Source organism: Columba livia, chromosome 2 (genome assembly GCF_036013475.1).
Source record: "Columba livia isolate bColLiv1 breed racing homer chromosome 2, bColLiv1.pat.W.v2, whole genome shotgun sequence".
Lineage (NCBI taxonomy): Eukaryota > Metazoa > Chordata > Aves > Columbiformes > Columbidae > Columba > Columba livia.
The window spans coordinates 88,787,480-88,801,390 of NC_088603.1; the positions used below are offsets into that span (position 1 = coordinate 88,787,480).

Consider the following 13,911-nt stretch of genomic DNA (forward strand, 5'->3'; position numbering starts at 1 on the left):
CATTTTTTGAAAGTAGAAAGGAATAAAAAATAATTTTTCAGGGAAATTTTGTAAACCTACAGAAAATATAAGGAGGTTGCATTCCTCATGTTCATGAAATCTCTTTATGCTTTGGCCTCAAAATACTGCAATGTTAGCGTCCTTTCAAGGACACCAGATTATATGCCACTCTTGAAAGTCATTTGTTTGGAGGAAAAGTAGTGATTGATTTTCTGAGCATAATTAGGGATTAGATCAGAAATGTATCTACTGTTTATTTAGCTGTACAGTCTGAGGTGTATGTTTCTTTTGATATTGGTTCTTCCACATCCTTTCCTGTCCTGTGTATGCCATAGGCTGTTTTCTGTCTTGGTACTATCTTAACATGCTCTTTCCCTGATTTGGATATCGAATATCACCATCATACAATGCAAACCATATTTCACACATGATGGCTTTTGTCTTTCAAAATAACTCATGTAAGAAATTAAGGTGGTGGAATAACTCATATATTATTAAATAAAATAGACGCTTTTTCAGTGTTAATTGATCAGATAAAATATTTTGGTTCTTTGCATACAAGTAAGCACAGATGTAAGACTAGAGAATTTGGGGATAAATAGAGTGGATTTTTTTTTTCTTATTGTGGCTTTTTTTCCCTACCTTTGGGCCACAGAGAGGAAAAGTAAGCGTCAGATAACTTGCAGACTTTAAAACCAGTTATTTCAAAATAACTCTTCAGATATCCTGCATTTGCTGAAAATGAGAGGCAGCAGAATCTAAAAAAGACAATAATTTTTGAAGAGGGGGAGAGACCATCAAGTGAGATGGTGAAACCTTAACGATGTAAGAGGTAGGGACCCAGTTGATGGGAATTAGCATGAACTTCTCTGTACAAAAGTTTAATCCATTCATGATTTTGATTTTTTTTCTAAGAAGCAGCCTGTGTCATACTTCTTTCTTTAGACAGCTACATAATATGTTATTTTTTTGTGTCAAATATTGCAGAAACATTATTTAATTGCATTATTTTAACGTAGGAGATAAAATGAACTGCTATCTCAGCTCACTTTAAGACTGCAGAACGTTATCACTGAGTAATCCTTCTTAATTTTAGTAATGCTTTTGGACCCCCCCACCAGCATTAATGAACTCAACAGTGTTTTTTCATTGATCACCAGTCATGCTTTCTTGTTATACTACATCACTAACTTGCTCATTTTCTACTTTGTGCTTTTGTGATACAGCATGACTGTCACTTCTTAGAAGTCAAATGTTATTTCCTTGCATAAAAATGCTGTCTCATCATATTGTACCCAAAGTGCATATTCCTTCTGCCTCTGTTTCTTCTTGAGTTCTGCTCTTACTACAGAAACTCTTATACATTAGAAGTTTTCAGTATGTGGTAGACTTATGATGGTCTATAACTCATTGTATAGTTAAGTAATGTTTTTCAATATTAATAACTGCATCAGTGGAGCTCTTTAAGGTATAGCAAATACTACTGCAGTATGTGGGAGCGTATTTAAACATAAAATGAAATAATAACCATTAGCCTACGTGAAACAAAGGTCTATTTATTTTGTGCTTGCTTTTATTATCATAAGTTCTTTTACTTCATCAAGTTTGTTAACAAAATGTTTTATTTGATGTTTGCATTCTGTTTCTCCTGTGGAGTAGTGTCTTCTGTCTACAACTGCATTTGGGCAAGGAGTATTTTTCATTACGTTCTTTGAGGGCCAAGAAATAGGTAAGCTCTCCAGACCAAAGAAAAGCTTTGTGATTAATATTTTGAAAACTACAGCTGCAAATCTTTTTCACTTCATTCTGAAAAATATCTCTAATTATGAGTTAACAAGATAGATAATAACAGGAAAAAAAGCTTTTTAACACCTCTTGAAAAACAAGTTAAGCTTGTGCCACTTTCTAGCAATAAATTAAAGTGGGTTTAGCATTGCTCTATTTGCAATAGAGGTTAGAGGAAGATCTCCACATCTCATGAGATGACGGAATGAATGTATTCAGCCAATGAAATCATTCTAGAGATGCAAACCCAAACTTTATATTTAGTGAAATTCAGTAGAGCTATCTAAGGGTGAGCAGATGACTGAATATTATTTCACTCATTGCATGTGTTATTTCTCTCAGGCCAGTGGAGGAAGCTTTAGAAAGGCATTTAGAACAGTTTCTTGGAAGTCTTCAGTGATGTCAGAGGCAACTCTAACACTTGCTTTCTTGGTGAGGATATTAACAGGGAGTTTTGTAGGATCACAAAATGGTTCAGGTTGGGAGTGACCTCTGGAAGTCATCTAGTCTACCTCCATTGATCTACCAGAGCCACCTAGAGTTGGTTGCCCAGGACCATTTCTAAACAGCTTTGGAACATCTCCAAGGTTGGAGACTCCAAAACCTCTCTGGGCAATCTGTGCCAGTGCTCAGTCACTCTCACTGAAAAAGTGATTCCTTGTGTTCAGGGGGAACCTCGTGTGTTTCAGTTTGTGCTCACTGCCTCTTGTCCTGTCACTGGGCACCACTGAAAAGAGCCTGGCTCTGTCTTATTGGCACTCTCTTTTCAGGTATTTATACATATTCATAAGATTTCCCTCAAGCCTTCTCCTTTCCAGGCTGAACAGTCCCAGATCTCTCAACCTTTCCTCATAGAAGAGGTGCTCCGGTCTCTTAATCAGCTCTGTAGCCCTTTGCTGGACGCTGCAGTACTTCTATGCATCTCTTGTGCTAGGAAGTCCAGAACTGGACCCAGTGCTTCAAGTGTGGCCTCATCAGTGCTGAATAAAAAGGGAATGATCACCTCCCTTGCCATTCTGGAAATGCTTTGCCTAGGGAAGCCCAAGATATAATTAGCTTTCTTTGTGGCAAGGACTTACTGTTGGCTCATGTTCAACTTTGTGTCCACCTGGACGCACGCGTTCTTTTTTTCAAAGATACTATCAACCTGGGTGTCCCCCACCATAATTGGTACATGGGATTGTCCCTTGAGAAGTGCAGGACATTGCACTTCTTGATAAACTTCATGTGGTTTCTGTCAGCTTGTTTCGTTAGGCTGTGCAGGCCTCTCTGGGTGGCAGCATGACCCTCTGGCATATCAGCCCCTCCTCCCAGTTTTGTGTCCTCAGCAAACTGAGGCTGAGGCTACACTCTGCCTCATTATCCAGATCATTAATGAAGATGTTCACCTCTAGTAACTGACTTTCAGCTAGACTTTATGCCACTGATCACCACTCCGTGGGCCTGGACATTCAGCCAGATTGAAATCCACTTTACTCCTCCAGCCAATACTTCTTGGTTTCTGTAGGAGGATCTTATGTGAGACATTATCAGAAGCCTTAGTCAAGTCCAGGTAGACAAAATCCACTAGTCCGCCCTCATCTACCGGGCCTGTCCTTTCATCACAGAAGTTTAATAAAGTTTGGCAGGTGTGACTTCCTCTTGGTGAAGCTATGCTGACTACTCCTGATGATATTCTTGTCCTTCATGTGCCTGCAAATAGTTTCCAGGATTAGCTGCTCCACAACATTCCCAGGGACAGAATTGAGGTTGACTGACCTGTAGTTCCCTGGGTCCACCTTCTTGAAGATAAGAGTGATATTTGCTTTCCTTCAGTCTTCAGGCACTTTTCCCAGTTTCCATCATTGATCAGTTATTGAGAGTGGCCTTATAATGACATCAGCCAGCTACCTCAGTGCTTTTGGGTGCATTCCATCAGAGTGCATGGACTTTTCTGTGCACAGTTTCCATAAGTATTTCCTTACCTGATCCTTTTCCACCAAAGGTATGTCATCCTTGCTCCAGACTTTGCCCTGGGCCTCTGAGACTGGGGATTTCTGAAGAATCAGACTTGCTAGTAAAGACTGATGCAAAGGTAGCATTCAGTACCTCAACCCTTTCCACATCCCGTGTAACCAGGTCACCTGTATTGTTGTGCAATAGGCCCACTTTTTCCCTAGTCTTCCTTTGGTCATGTATGTACTTATAGAAGCCCTTCTTGTTATCTTTGACATCCTTGGCCAGATTAAATTGTGATTGGGCTTTAGCTTTTGGATGCCTGAACAGTATTTCTGTATTCATCACAGGTTGTCCATCCTTCCTTCCACTCTCTATATGCTTAATTTTCATGTTTGAGTTTGGCTAGGAGCTCCTTGTTCATCTATGCAGGCCTCCTGGCTTTTTTTTTTATCAGATTTCCTGTTCATTGGGTTGAGCTTTGTAGATGCATCTGGGTTCACACATGTACTAGTGTATAACACAGTGGAGGTTTATGAGAACGATATTGTACAGAACAAGAACAGTGTAAGTTATTCACTCTCACATAATGCTGAGGTGAATATTTAACTATTGTACATTGGAAAGTAAGAAAAACAATTACTGCCTCTACTGAGCCAAAGTTCTAGAAAAGTAGAAAAATGAACGTCTGCACCCTTGATAAATGTCTACAAAGGTTATGCTTTTATATATCTAAATAGCTAAAGGGATGTAATCCTTTTCTATTTTTACTACTATGTCAAGATTGATGTTGATGACAGTGGATGTTTCAAGCTACTAGGTATTGCAAAAGTATCAAAATGACATAATGACACCAACTTGTAAAAGCGGAAAAGACAGTTGCAGAAAATATTACTTAAATTTCCCACCAGACCTTTCATGAAAATGACTCATCTTTCCTGAAGAAAAGGAAAAACATGCTTTGTGGAAATACTGCTTTTCCTGACAATCTTAGAAAAATAATTTTAGAAACAATATCATAACCCACTGTACCGTAAATAAAGTAGCATTTTCAGAAAAAATACAATGTTTTTTGTAAATCTATTATTTGGTTACTTTTGTTTTTCACTTAGTAATGTGGTACATTTATTTAGTACTGGTGTTTTGTACCTTCTTCTTTTCATGTCTCTTGCAAAGTAATAAGCTTATGAAGCAATTACTCAGTGACTTTACTGTTCCAGTTTACCTCCAAATACAGTCAATGCACACAAATACCAGCTTTTTAGAATTCACAGATATAAGTTTTCAGGTCTAGCATTACAGAAAGGACTTTAAATTTGTGAAACGCATTTCTTTATAATGTTAGCAGAATGGCATATAGTGTGATTCATTGAAGAGATCAGTGCCTCATTTTGTTGGAGTCATAGTTCTTTTTATTTTGCCAAATTAAGAACCAGCTAAAACTTCATAAACAACCCTTTCTACAACAGCTTCTCTTCATACTGCTAGCAGCACGTCACCTGCTGTTATAAACAGAGGCTTGTAGAGGCATGGCAATTCATTTATATTCATTAGGATTACTGTTATTAACTACAGTCTTTTTTGTGTCAGTGCTAAAATACCCATAAGTGTGTGGTGATGTGTTTGTGATCTTTAATGCTGTGCTGATTTAGCTTTGACCTTTTAAAAATCATTATCATTATTACTATTACTACCAGGAATTCAGTGGAATAATGTGCACCAGTCAATGGCACAAGGAGGATACATGACCTTTGGATGGATGTGCTGGATGATGTTTTTTGACTCCATTTTATATTCTATAGGTGGTTGGTATTTCAGCAACATTATTCCTGGTAAGATCATGGAGCTGTTCTTATTTAATGTAATTGAAGAAGTTATTGAATGGCATGGATAGAATTGTCTTTCCTCATTGTATGCAACTATAACAAAACAATAGCTTTTTCTGAGTTGAGGTTTTGATGTACAAAACTTCCTTATTGCTTTATGGACTGGGTAAGAAAGTCTTACTACATATGTAAATATTGAGTAGTGCTTAGGGATGGACTAGAATTTGTAGCCAGGCATGAAATATCTTTTATTTGTATATGAGGGTGACTAATATTGGAAAGACTTAGGAACTTGTTGGTATTTCACAGTAAGAAAGCTCAGTCTAGTAACAAAGGTTCCTGTGAAAATGATGAATTTTCTGAGCCGTTACTTGGACTGAAACCCACAAACCACATGTTTTCTGATCGCAAAACCTTCAGACTGGCTGGTCACTGTATCTTGCTCCCAGGCAGTCCACAGTCCAATGCATAAGGAAAACTAATTATCTTTCAAGAATATTTTCAGAAAGTAGTGCGATTTTTTAAAAATTACCTAAGTTTTATGAATATTATTGAGTTGTTTGATGCATTTTTAATTGTTAGCCTAATGCCTCACTAGCTATTTGAAATTTACCTTTCCTCTGATTTGCATATGTTACTTTTTCTTCTAGCTACTCTGTATTTGCTTTAAAAATATAAAACCCAAGAAATTAATTTTGCCTTGAAAGACAGGGGTGTGTGGAATATACAACTGAATTTTTAAAAGTTGAGGTTAAATTGACACCTGCCTTTCTGTGTCAATGACATGCAACTCCAAACACACAAAGCGTGTATTGTGTGATTGATAAGTGAAGCCTGGAAAGATCGGGCAATGCCAAAGTTTAGGCTGTGTGTAGCAGCATATTTTCACTCTTTCTGGTTGAATTGTATGATACATGTTTTTTATGCTGGCTGATTTGTTTAAGTTGTACAGATAATAAAGGAAAAATAATCTTTAATGACTGATACAGTTGATTATTTTTAGAATATAAAGCTGTTTGTCTTGTCAGGCCACTTTTTTTTTTCCCCTCTAGGTTACAAGATTGTGTTAGGCTGTGCCTACATGCTGTTAAGTCTATGATTTTGTTCCACTTTAAAGCTGATTTAGAGATAGGGTAAAGCACAGTATCACTGAGGATTGATTTTTTTATCCAGGACCTGGTGTTATGGCCAAGTGACTTTTTTCCGTGTTATTAAGCGCAGCTAAGAGTTTGAACTAATTAAATGGTGTAACCAGCTCTTTGCAACTAGTGATAGGACATTAGTAGTCTACAAACAAATATGAAAATACTGTAAATTTTGCAACAGTTTCTATCATAATTATCATCTAGGAAAATCTGGATTAAAGAACCAATGGTACTTCCCTTTTACCATTTCCTACTGGAAAAACCTATGTGGTGCAGAGAGGAGGAAGAGACATTATCTGAATTCTAATATGTTTTTCTTCAATGAAAGCTTCCAAGAAAGAGGTTTGTAGTAATAAAATAATTTTAATAATTTCTATTTTCTGAACAGTGTACTGATTTTGATCAATCTGCTTTTACCATTGCTTGGTTCTGTAATATGTGTTTAGATCTTGTCCCTTTCTCTCCATTATATAGTGTATACTATGAACATTATATACTAACTGCTAATTGTGCTGTCACCTGTAATTCTTGAATTGTTTAATTAAAACTATTGTACATAAATATTTAAGAAATCTATTTTAAAAAATTAAAACAAGTACCTCTTTGCTTCATCCTGTTCCTGTGTATTGCCTCTTTTCTACAATCTTCTGAAGTTCATTGAACCCTTTCATACTCTTACTGAATCTGAAAAGTGTTGTGATATATTAACTTTCTCCCCGCCCCTGCAGTTTCATTTTCTTTCTCTTCATCTGCTGTTTTTTTTTTTTCTTCTTGTGTCAGTGGAAAAATGAACTTATTAATTTGTTTCTCTTCTATTTCTTATTTCCCTCTTCCATAATCACTACTCTTTCTATCTCTGCTTCTTAACGTTTTGTTTAAAAAGCCACTGTTATTGTAACTAATTTTTATCTGCCTCCAGGTACATTCACTGTTCTCCTATTTCTTTTTTCACTTGCTTAAAATTATTTTAGATGTTTTAGTTTTTTTTCCTCTCTCAGGTCTCTTTAAGGACTTTCTCATATTTCATTTCTGTTTTGTGGATGAAGGAGTAAGTAACTCTCACCTATATTCCTTCTTGGTCCTTCAAACAACATGATGGGTTGTTGTGGTTTTTTTTTGGAAGTTACAGTAGCTTGGAAATGATCCAGTTGTCTGTAGCACAGGTGAAGTATATGAACAACTCAACAGATTCATGTGTTGATATCTCCTAGAGCAGGGCAAACATCAAAAGGTTTTGAGGTTCATTTAAGCATTTGTGGAACAGCTATCAGTATGAATTTTGTCTGAATTTCTGTAATTTGAAACAATTCCACTTAGATTAGATTATTGTCCTAGGTCCTTACTTAAATTGAAGAGTTTCAGTGTTTCCCCTTGGGTTCACCACGTCCTCTGTGGAAAGTGAAGAAAAAGCTCACCTCTGTCTGAGAAGTTACTAGTGTGGTCTTGTGGCTCAAGCCATTCAAGTGATTACCTACAACTTTGTGGATCTATCTCACCTGTCCTCTGCTTAAGATGATACATGTCAAGTGCTTGGTAGCAAATTGTTTGTGTGTGAACTCTTAACGCTGCCCTGCATGCAAAGGACTTGCTCTCATTCATAAGAATTTGGCATGATTGTACTGAAAATGTGATAAATGCATTTTTCATGGATAATTTGCTTGGAACAGCAAAGTGAGTTTCTCCCAGGAGATTTCTCCATTTGTTCCATATATCCCAGGTAGGAGCTGGTATAGTGGGTGTGGAAAGCCCTTTGGAAATCAGAGGTGTGTCAGGGAAGGGCTGGAGTGTATGTTCTGCAAGCTGGAACTATTACTAGAGTATGGCTGGCAGAAACGTGGGTACTGAGTATAAATCTCTCTTCTTGCATTATTTATTTATATTTTATTTAATTACATATCAAATTAAATCAAATATAGATATAAATTATAAATATATGTAAATATAATTCTCATCCACAACAGTTTCTGTTTCTTTGGACTAAGCTTGCCTTTGTTTAAAGAGAATTAAAAAAATCCCACTACCAGTTTTCTCAGTTGTAATGAGTAAATAAAATATTACATGTTAATAATAAATGTATGGGGATGGTGATTGACTGTGCTCATGTTTGGAAAGTAGTGCCAACCTTTCCTCCTGACATAGAAAGGAAATCAGCTTGACCTGTATCATATGATCATCTCACTGTTAGAAAAATGCTGGCTATCTACTTGCCTTGAAGACCTTCAGTTATGCTTAGACTAGACTGTTGCTCTAAATCATTTAATAAAGATAAATGCTTTGCTTTTTTGACTGGATGAATTGAGAGGATTATCTTGCTATGCCTGTTAATGTTTTGTGTCCGAATCTGGATGGCATATATGAAGTAGTTCACACAGAATTTTCTTATGCTTATGGGCATAAAACAATGATTCAAGCAACATTATTATAAATGTTTTTTGTATTAGAAATAAAATATGACAACTATTCTCTGACTCCATGGAGATGTACGTGGACATGCACTCAACTTGGCATAATTGTTTTAGGTTGCTTTTTGAAACTGCAAATAGGTCAAGTTCTTAGCAAATATTAACTGTCATAGCATTTTGTCAGTCAAGCTTATGTGAGTTTGGACCATCTGTAGGCTTTGATAAATGGCAACACGGATTAAGTTAATTTGTTATTCCCTATATGTGCACACACATATGTTTACATTCAGAACCATCTTTATCTGCTGCTCTCCCCAACACAGAACCAGCACCTCCAAGCTGGAAAGGCCCTCGCATGGAAGGAGCCACTATTGGTGTTGTGTTGCTGTCTCTGACAAAAGAGCACGTGGACAGCCAGAAAGCTGCTGTTAAAGGTCTCAGCCTCACTTTCCACAGAGGTCAGATAACAGCACTCTTGGGACCTAATGGAGCTGGCAAGACAACAGTTATGTAAGTCTGCCATTTAATGCTGTTACGGTCCCCTCTGATCTCTCCCATGCTTTCTCACTTCTAAATGTTTGTGGAATACTTCCTATGTTGTTTTTTTTTTTTTTTTCCCAAATAAATGTTTAATAATCTCCCCAAAGCACATGGAAAGTGGAGGTCATAGTTTGCAGATGACACCAAATTGGGTGGGAGTGTTGATCTGCTGAAGGGTAGGAAGACCACACAGAGGGACCTGGACTGGCTGGGGGGGGTCTGGAGCACAAGTTTTATGAGGAATGGTTGAGGGAACTGCGGCTGTTTAGCCTGGAGAAAAGGAGGCAAGCGACAGGATAAGAGGAAATGGCCTCAAGTTGTGCCAGGGAAGGTTTAGATTGGGTATTAGGAAAAAAATTATGGATGGAATAGGTTGTTAGGCTTTGGAACAGGCTGTCCAGGGAAGTGGTGGAGTCACCATCCCTGGTAATGTTCGAAAAGTGTTTAGACGAGGTTCTTAGGGACAAGGTTTATTGCTAGAGTTAGGCTAGGTTATGGTTGGACTTAATGATCCTGAGGGTCTCTTCCAACTGAAATGATTCTATGATTCTATCTACAAAAGAAACAATGTAATGAATAGAAAACTGGGTCCTCTGTGCCACTGAAACTATTTAGTTCAGGAGCAGCTCAACTAGGAACTGGGTATGTCAAGTTGTGGAGCTGAAAATATCTCACAAAAGTGTTCTTTTCTGACATTCCAGATGTACTCCTGTTACATGGACAATGTGGAGTTCTATGGGTTTTTGTCCTTTGTTCCTAGAGACTGAAAGGAACTTCTTTCTTAGCAGTTGACCAGAAATGAAAATGACACTAAAAATATCTCAATTAAGACATCTATGTGTTTCTACTTTTATGTTAGCTATGATCAGCTTTAAGAAAACCAGTGATGCAGGACAAGATCCAATTAGGAATTACTCATCAGCTAGAATACACATGTGAAAAAGGAAACAGTGGTCTGTCATATTTGATTGGGAAAAAATAGGCGTTGTTCTGAAAGTAAGGAAATGATGGATTGTTAAGATCTTTCTTTTTTTTTAATAAGTGGTGTCTCTGTGACTATGCTCAACGGAATTGGTGTTGCTTTAAGGGTGCTAGGCTGTTCCTCAGGAAATCCAAGTGTGAGCTATGTAATACAATCAGCACACATGATCTCGCTGATTTTTTTTTTTATTTATTATTATTTTTATTTTTTTTTAAATTTCTATTTATTTTCTTGTATCAGATCACTGTTGACTGGCCTATATCCACCAAGCTCTGGTACCATTATTATTAATGGAAAGGACATACGTACTGATCTGGCTGCCATCAGGACAGAGCTGGGTGTTTGCCCACAATATGATGTCTTGTTCAACATACTAACAGTACGAGAACATCTACTGCTTTATGGATCTGTGAAGGCACCTGGCTGGACGAAGGAACAGTTGAATCAGCAAGTCAGTGGGTAAGTTTTCCTTTTATTTGTTGAAATCTGTCAAGTAAATCAGTAGTTTCTATTGCAAGGCACTTAAACAAGAAAGTGCTAAAGCTAAACTGCAAGTGAAAGCAAATGAAAACTGCAGGTTTTCCATGAGTATTTATCACACTTCATATTCTGAAGTTGTGTTTTGAAAATTGATTTCTTAGTTTTAATCTTTACTTGAATGTATTTGTAGTGAAAATGCAAATGTTTGAAAATCTGGTATACAGAACCATCAAATAATTTTGCTTTGACTGGAGTGGAGATGGTGAACCTGGTAGCAGCTGCAGTGGTTCCCACCTCATGCTGTCTGCCTTACCTCCCTCCTTGCTGGAGAGGCAGATAGAAAGTAAACTGCTTTGTGTTCACCCTGAGTTTTCAGTTAAACCAGCACTGACTTTATGCATTTATTATCCTGTATTCCCTCACCTGCAGTAGAGAGAAGACTGGAACACCAGAAAAGGCAGCTAAAGACAGTGCCTGTTACAATCTTTTAAAATAGGACATCGTATTTTTTTCCTTTCTCAAATTCAAATGTGTTCAATAAGTGAAGGGGTTTAAAAACAGACAATCCGATAAGAAAAACAAGTCAGAGCTCTGACATGACTTCAGGGGATTAGCCACTTGTCAGGTTGAAAATGTTTGCTAGTGGTTTTGGACTGCTACTTTTTTCCTATAGGACTAGATCTTCTTCGTTTTTGCATCATGTATATTAAATCACCAATAAACTGTACAAGGTGAAATCTTGTTCATTAGTATCAAACTGCATTTTCTGAACTTTAGGAATAAAATGTATGCTCTTCTAATAGTGTGGCAGTGTAAATAGTTTCTGTTTACTTTCTGATTCATGCTAGACTCTGTGGAGGGCTGGGCACTTCCATGCTTCAATGGAAATAAATGCCAAGTTGATGGGAGTTCTCCTGAAGTGTACAACTGGCCATATGTAGACACAGTTGTGGCAAAATGGCTTTCCCTTTGGGTAGCTATCATAAAAGTCTGATACTTTAAAATTTTAATCTGAAAAATCTCTACTGTGGGGTGCTGCATTCTCTCTAGAAGCAACAGAAACAGCTCTCCAGAACAACAAGGAAAAACCAGATATAGTGTTTGGTTAAAATTTATGCAAAATAATATCCTGTATTTTATTGTACTTAGACTGCTGAATTGTAATTTCAGCAGCAGTCTGTCATACTAATGGCACATAAGAATACTCAGAACTCTGCAGGCCTTGCTGCTAAGAAAAATTTACTTGTTTTTTTAAAGGCAATGAAATACTTCACAGAAATTAGAAAAGCAACAAAACAATGAAATAAGCTTGGGTTTTATTAAGCAAAGAAAGATCCCTTCTAAAGAGATTAAGAATAATTTTCTTTGATATATGCCTATGCAACAATTATAGAAATGTGTTTTCTTAAAAATGAAAAATTCTCCTAGGGTAAATGGCATGGTTTACAGACTGTACATTCACTGAAATGATTCAAAAAGTTAGTTTAGGACTGTTGAGACTTTTATGTTTCGCTTGGAAGCCTGACAGCAACTGAAAGCTTCCTTTATTGAGCATGTTCCCACACACTGCTCAGATGCAAGACTATCAGGGGTCAAGGGTTGAATAGATGATTTCTGTAAGGTATCTCCCAGTCCTTAACACAAGAATTAGATTAGGCTGGATTAGGTAGTATTATCCTACCGAAGGATCGCTAGTCTGTTTACTTTACAGAAAGATGTCTTCAAAACAAACAACAAAAAAAGCAAAAAAAAAAGCAGCAGTATCACCTTATTTATTTCAAATGACTACAAGTTTCCTAAAAGCTCATATATTTTTTAAGGGTTTTTAGGTAGTTGTAAACACTGAAGCACTAACCATCTTTACAATAGTTTTAGAGGTTGTAACTTAGAGTTTGCTGAAATCATTGGACAAACTGTTATTTGTTTTATTGGAATTAATTTCAAAATTGTTTGTCCTTATCCTGCACAATACTGATTCAGAATTTGTATTTAAGGTGTTGATGCCTGTATTTTGATGTACTGATGTACTTTGTAGGTAAAGATACAAATTTTTTCCTATTCATTTTTGCCACCAAATTGTATAGTCAGTCAGAGATTGTAGTTTTTCACTTTCCATTTACAGTAACATTTTAGTAATTCTGCTCTGAGTGGACATGAAAAAAACCAGTCCCATTTCTGTCCTCCTATTTCAGAGCTCTGGAAGATGTGGATTTATCCCAACATCAGTACAAACCTGTTGGAGCCCTTTCTGGGGGAATGAAAAGGAGACTGTCAATTGCCATCTCCTTTATTGGAAACTCGAAGACAGTTATTCTAGATGAGCCTACCAGTGGAGTAGATCCATGTTCTCGACGTAGCATCTGGAATGTTCTTCTGAAGTACAAATCTGGTACAAAGCTTATAGACAGCACTTGCTGCTTATTTTCCTTGCTGGAATTTTGTTTCAATAAATTTAAACAGGAGAGTCACAATATTCGTACTGCTATTCAATAAACAAACACATTCATTTCAGAAGTAACATTTAATTAAAACTTGGGAAACTTTAAATGAATCAAGTGAGATAAGAAGAATTATCTGCTATCTCATGAAAGAAGCCCAGTCTAACGAAGACTGAGTTAATTCTGAGTCCTGTTATGTTATAAGTTTCCCCTCCCCTCCCCTCCCCTCTCCTCCCCTCCCCTCTCTCTTTCTTTTTTGTTAGTATGTCAAAATTATTTTCTAGTTTTCATTTCTGATTTTGCACATATCTGTATATAGATGTGTATATACTTCTACTGAAAATAGACTCATTAGTCAGTCTGCTACATCAATTTTTA

At 36.9% G+C, this 13,911-nt stretch overlaps 1 protein-coding gene across 1 annotated transcript in view; it reads left to right on the forward strand.

The window, feature by feature from the left end:
* ABCA13 (ATP binding cassette subfamily A member 13) overlaps window positions 1-13,911 on the forward strand; it is a 181,466-nt gene that overhangs the window by 74,740 nt on the left and 92,815 nt on the right. The window contains exons 33-38 of the mRNA XM_065053420.1: window positions 1,660-1,729; window positions 5,418-5,552; window positions 6,896-7,033; window positions 9,417-9,603; window positions 10,856-11,074; window positions 13,288-13,484. Coding sequence (XP_064909492.1) covers window positions 1,660-1,729; window positions 5,418-5,552; window positions 6,896-7,033; window positions 9,417-9,603; window positions 10,856-11,074; window positions 13,288-13,484 — 946 coding nt within the window. The remainder of the gene's footprint in view (window positions 1-1,659; window positions 1,730-5,417; window positions 5,553-6,895; window positions 7,034-9,416; window positions 9,604-10,855; window positions 11,075-13,287; window positions 13,485-13,911) is intronic.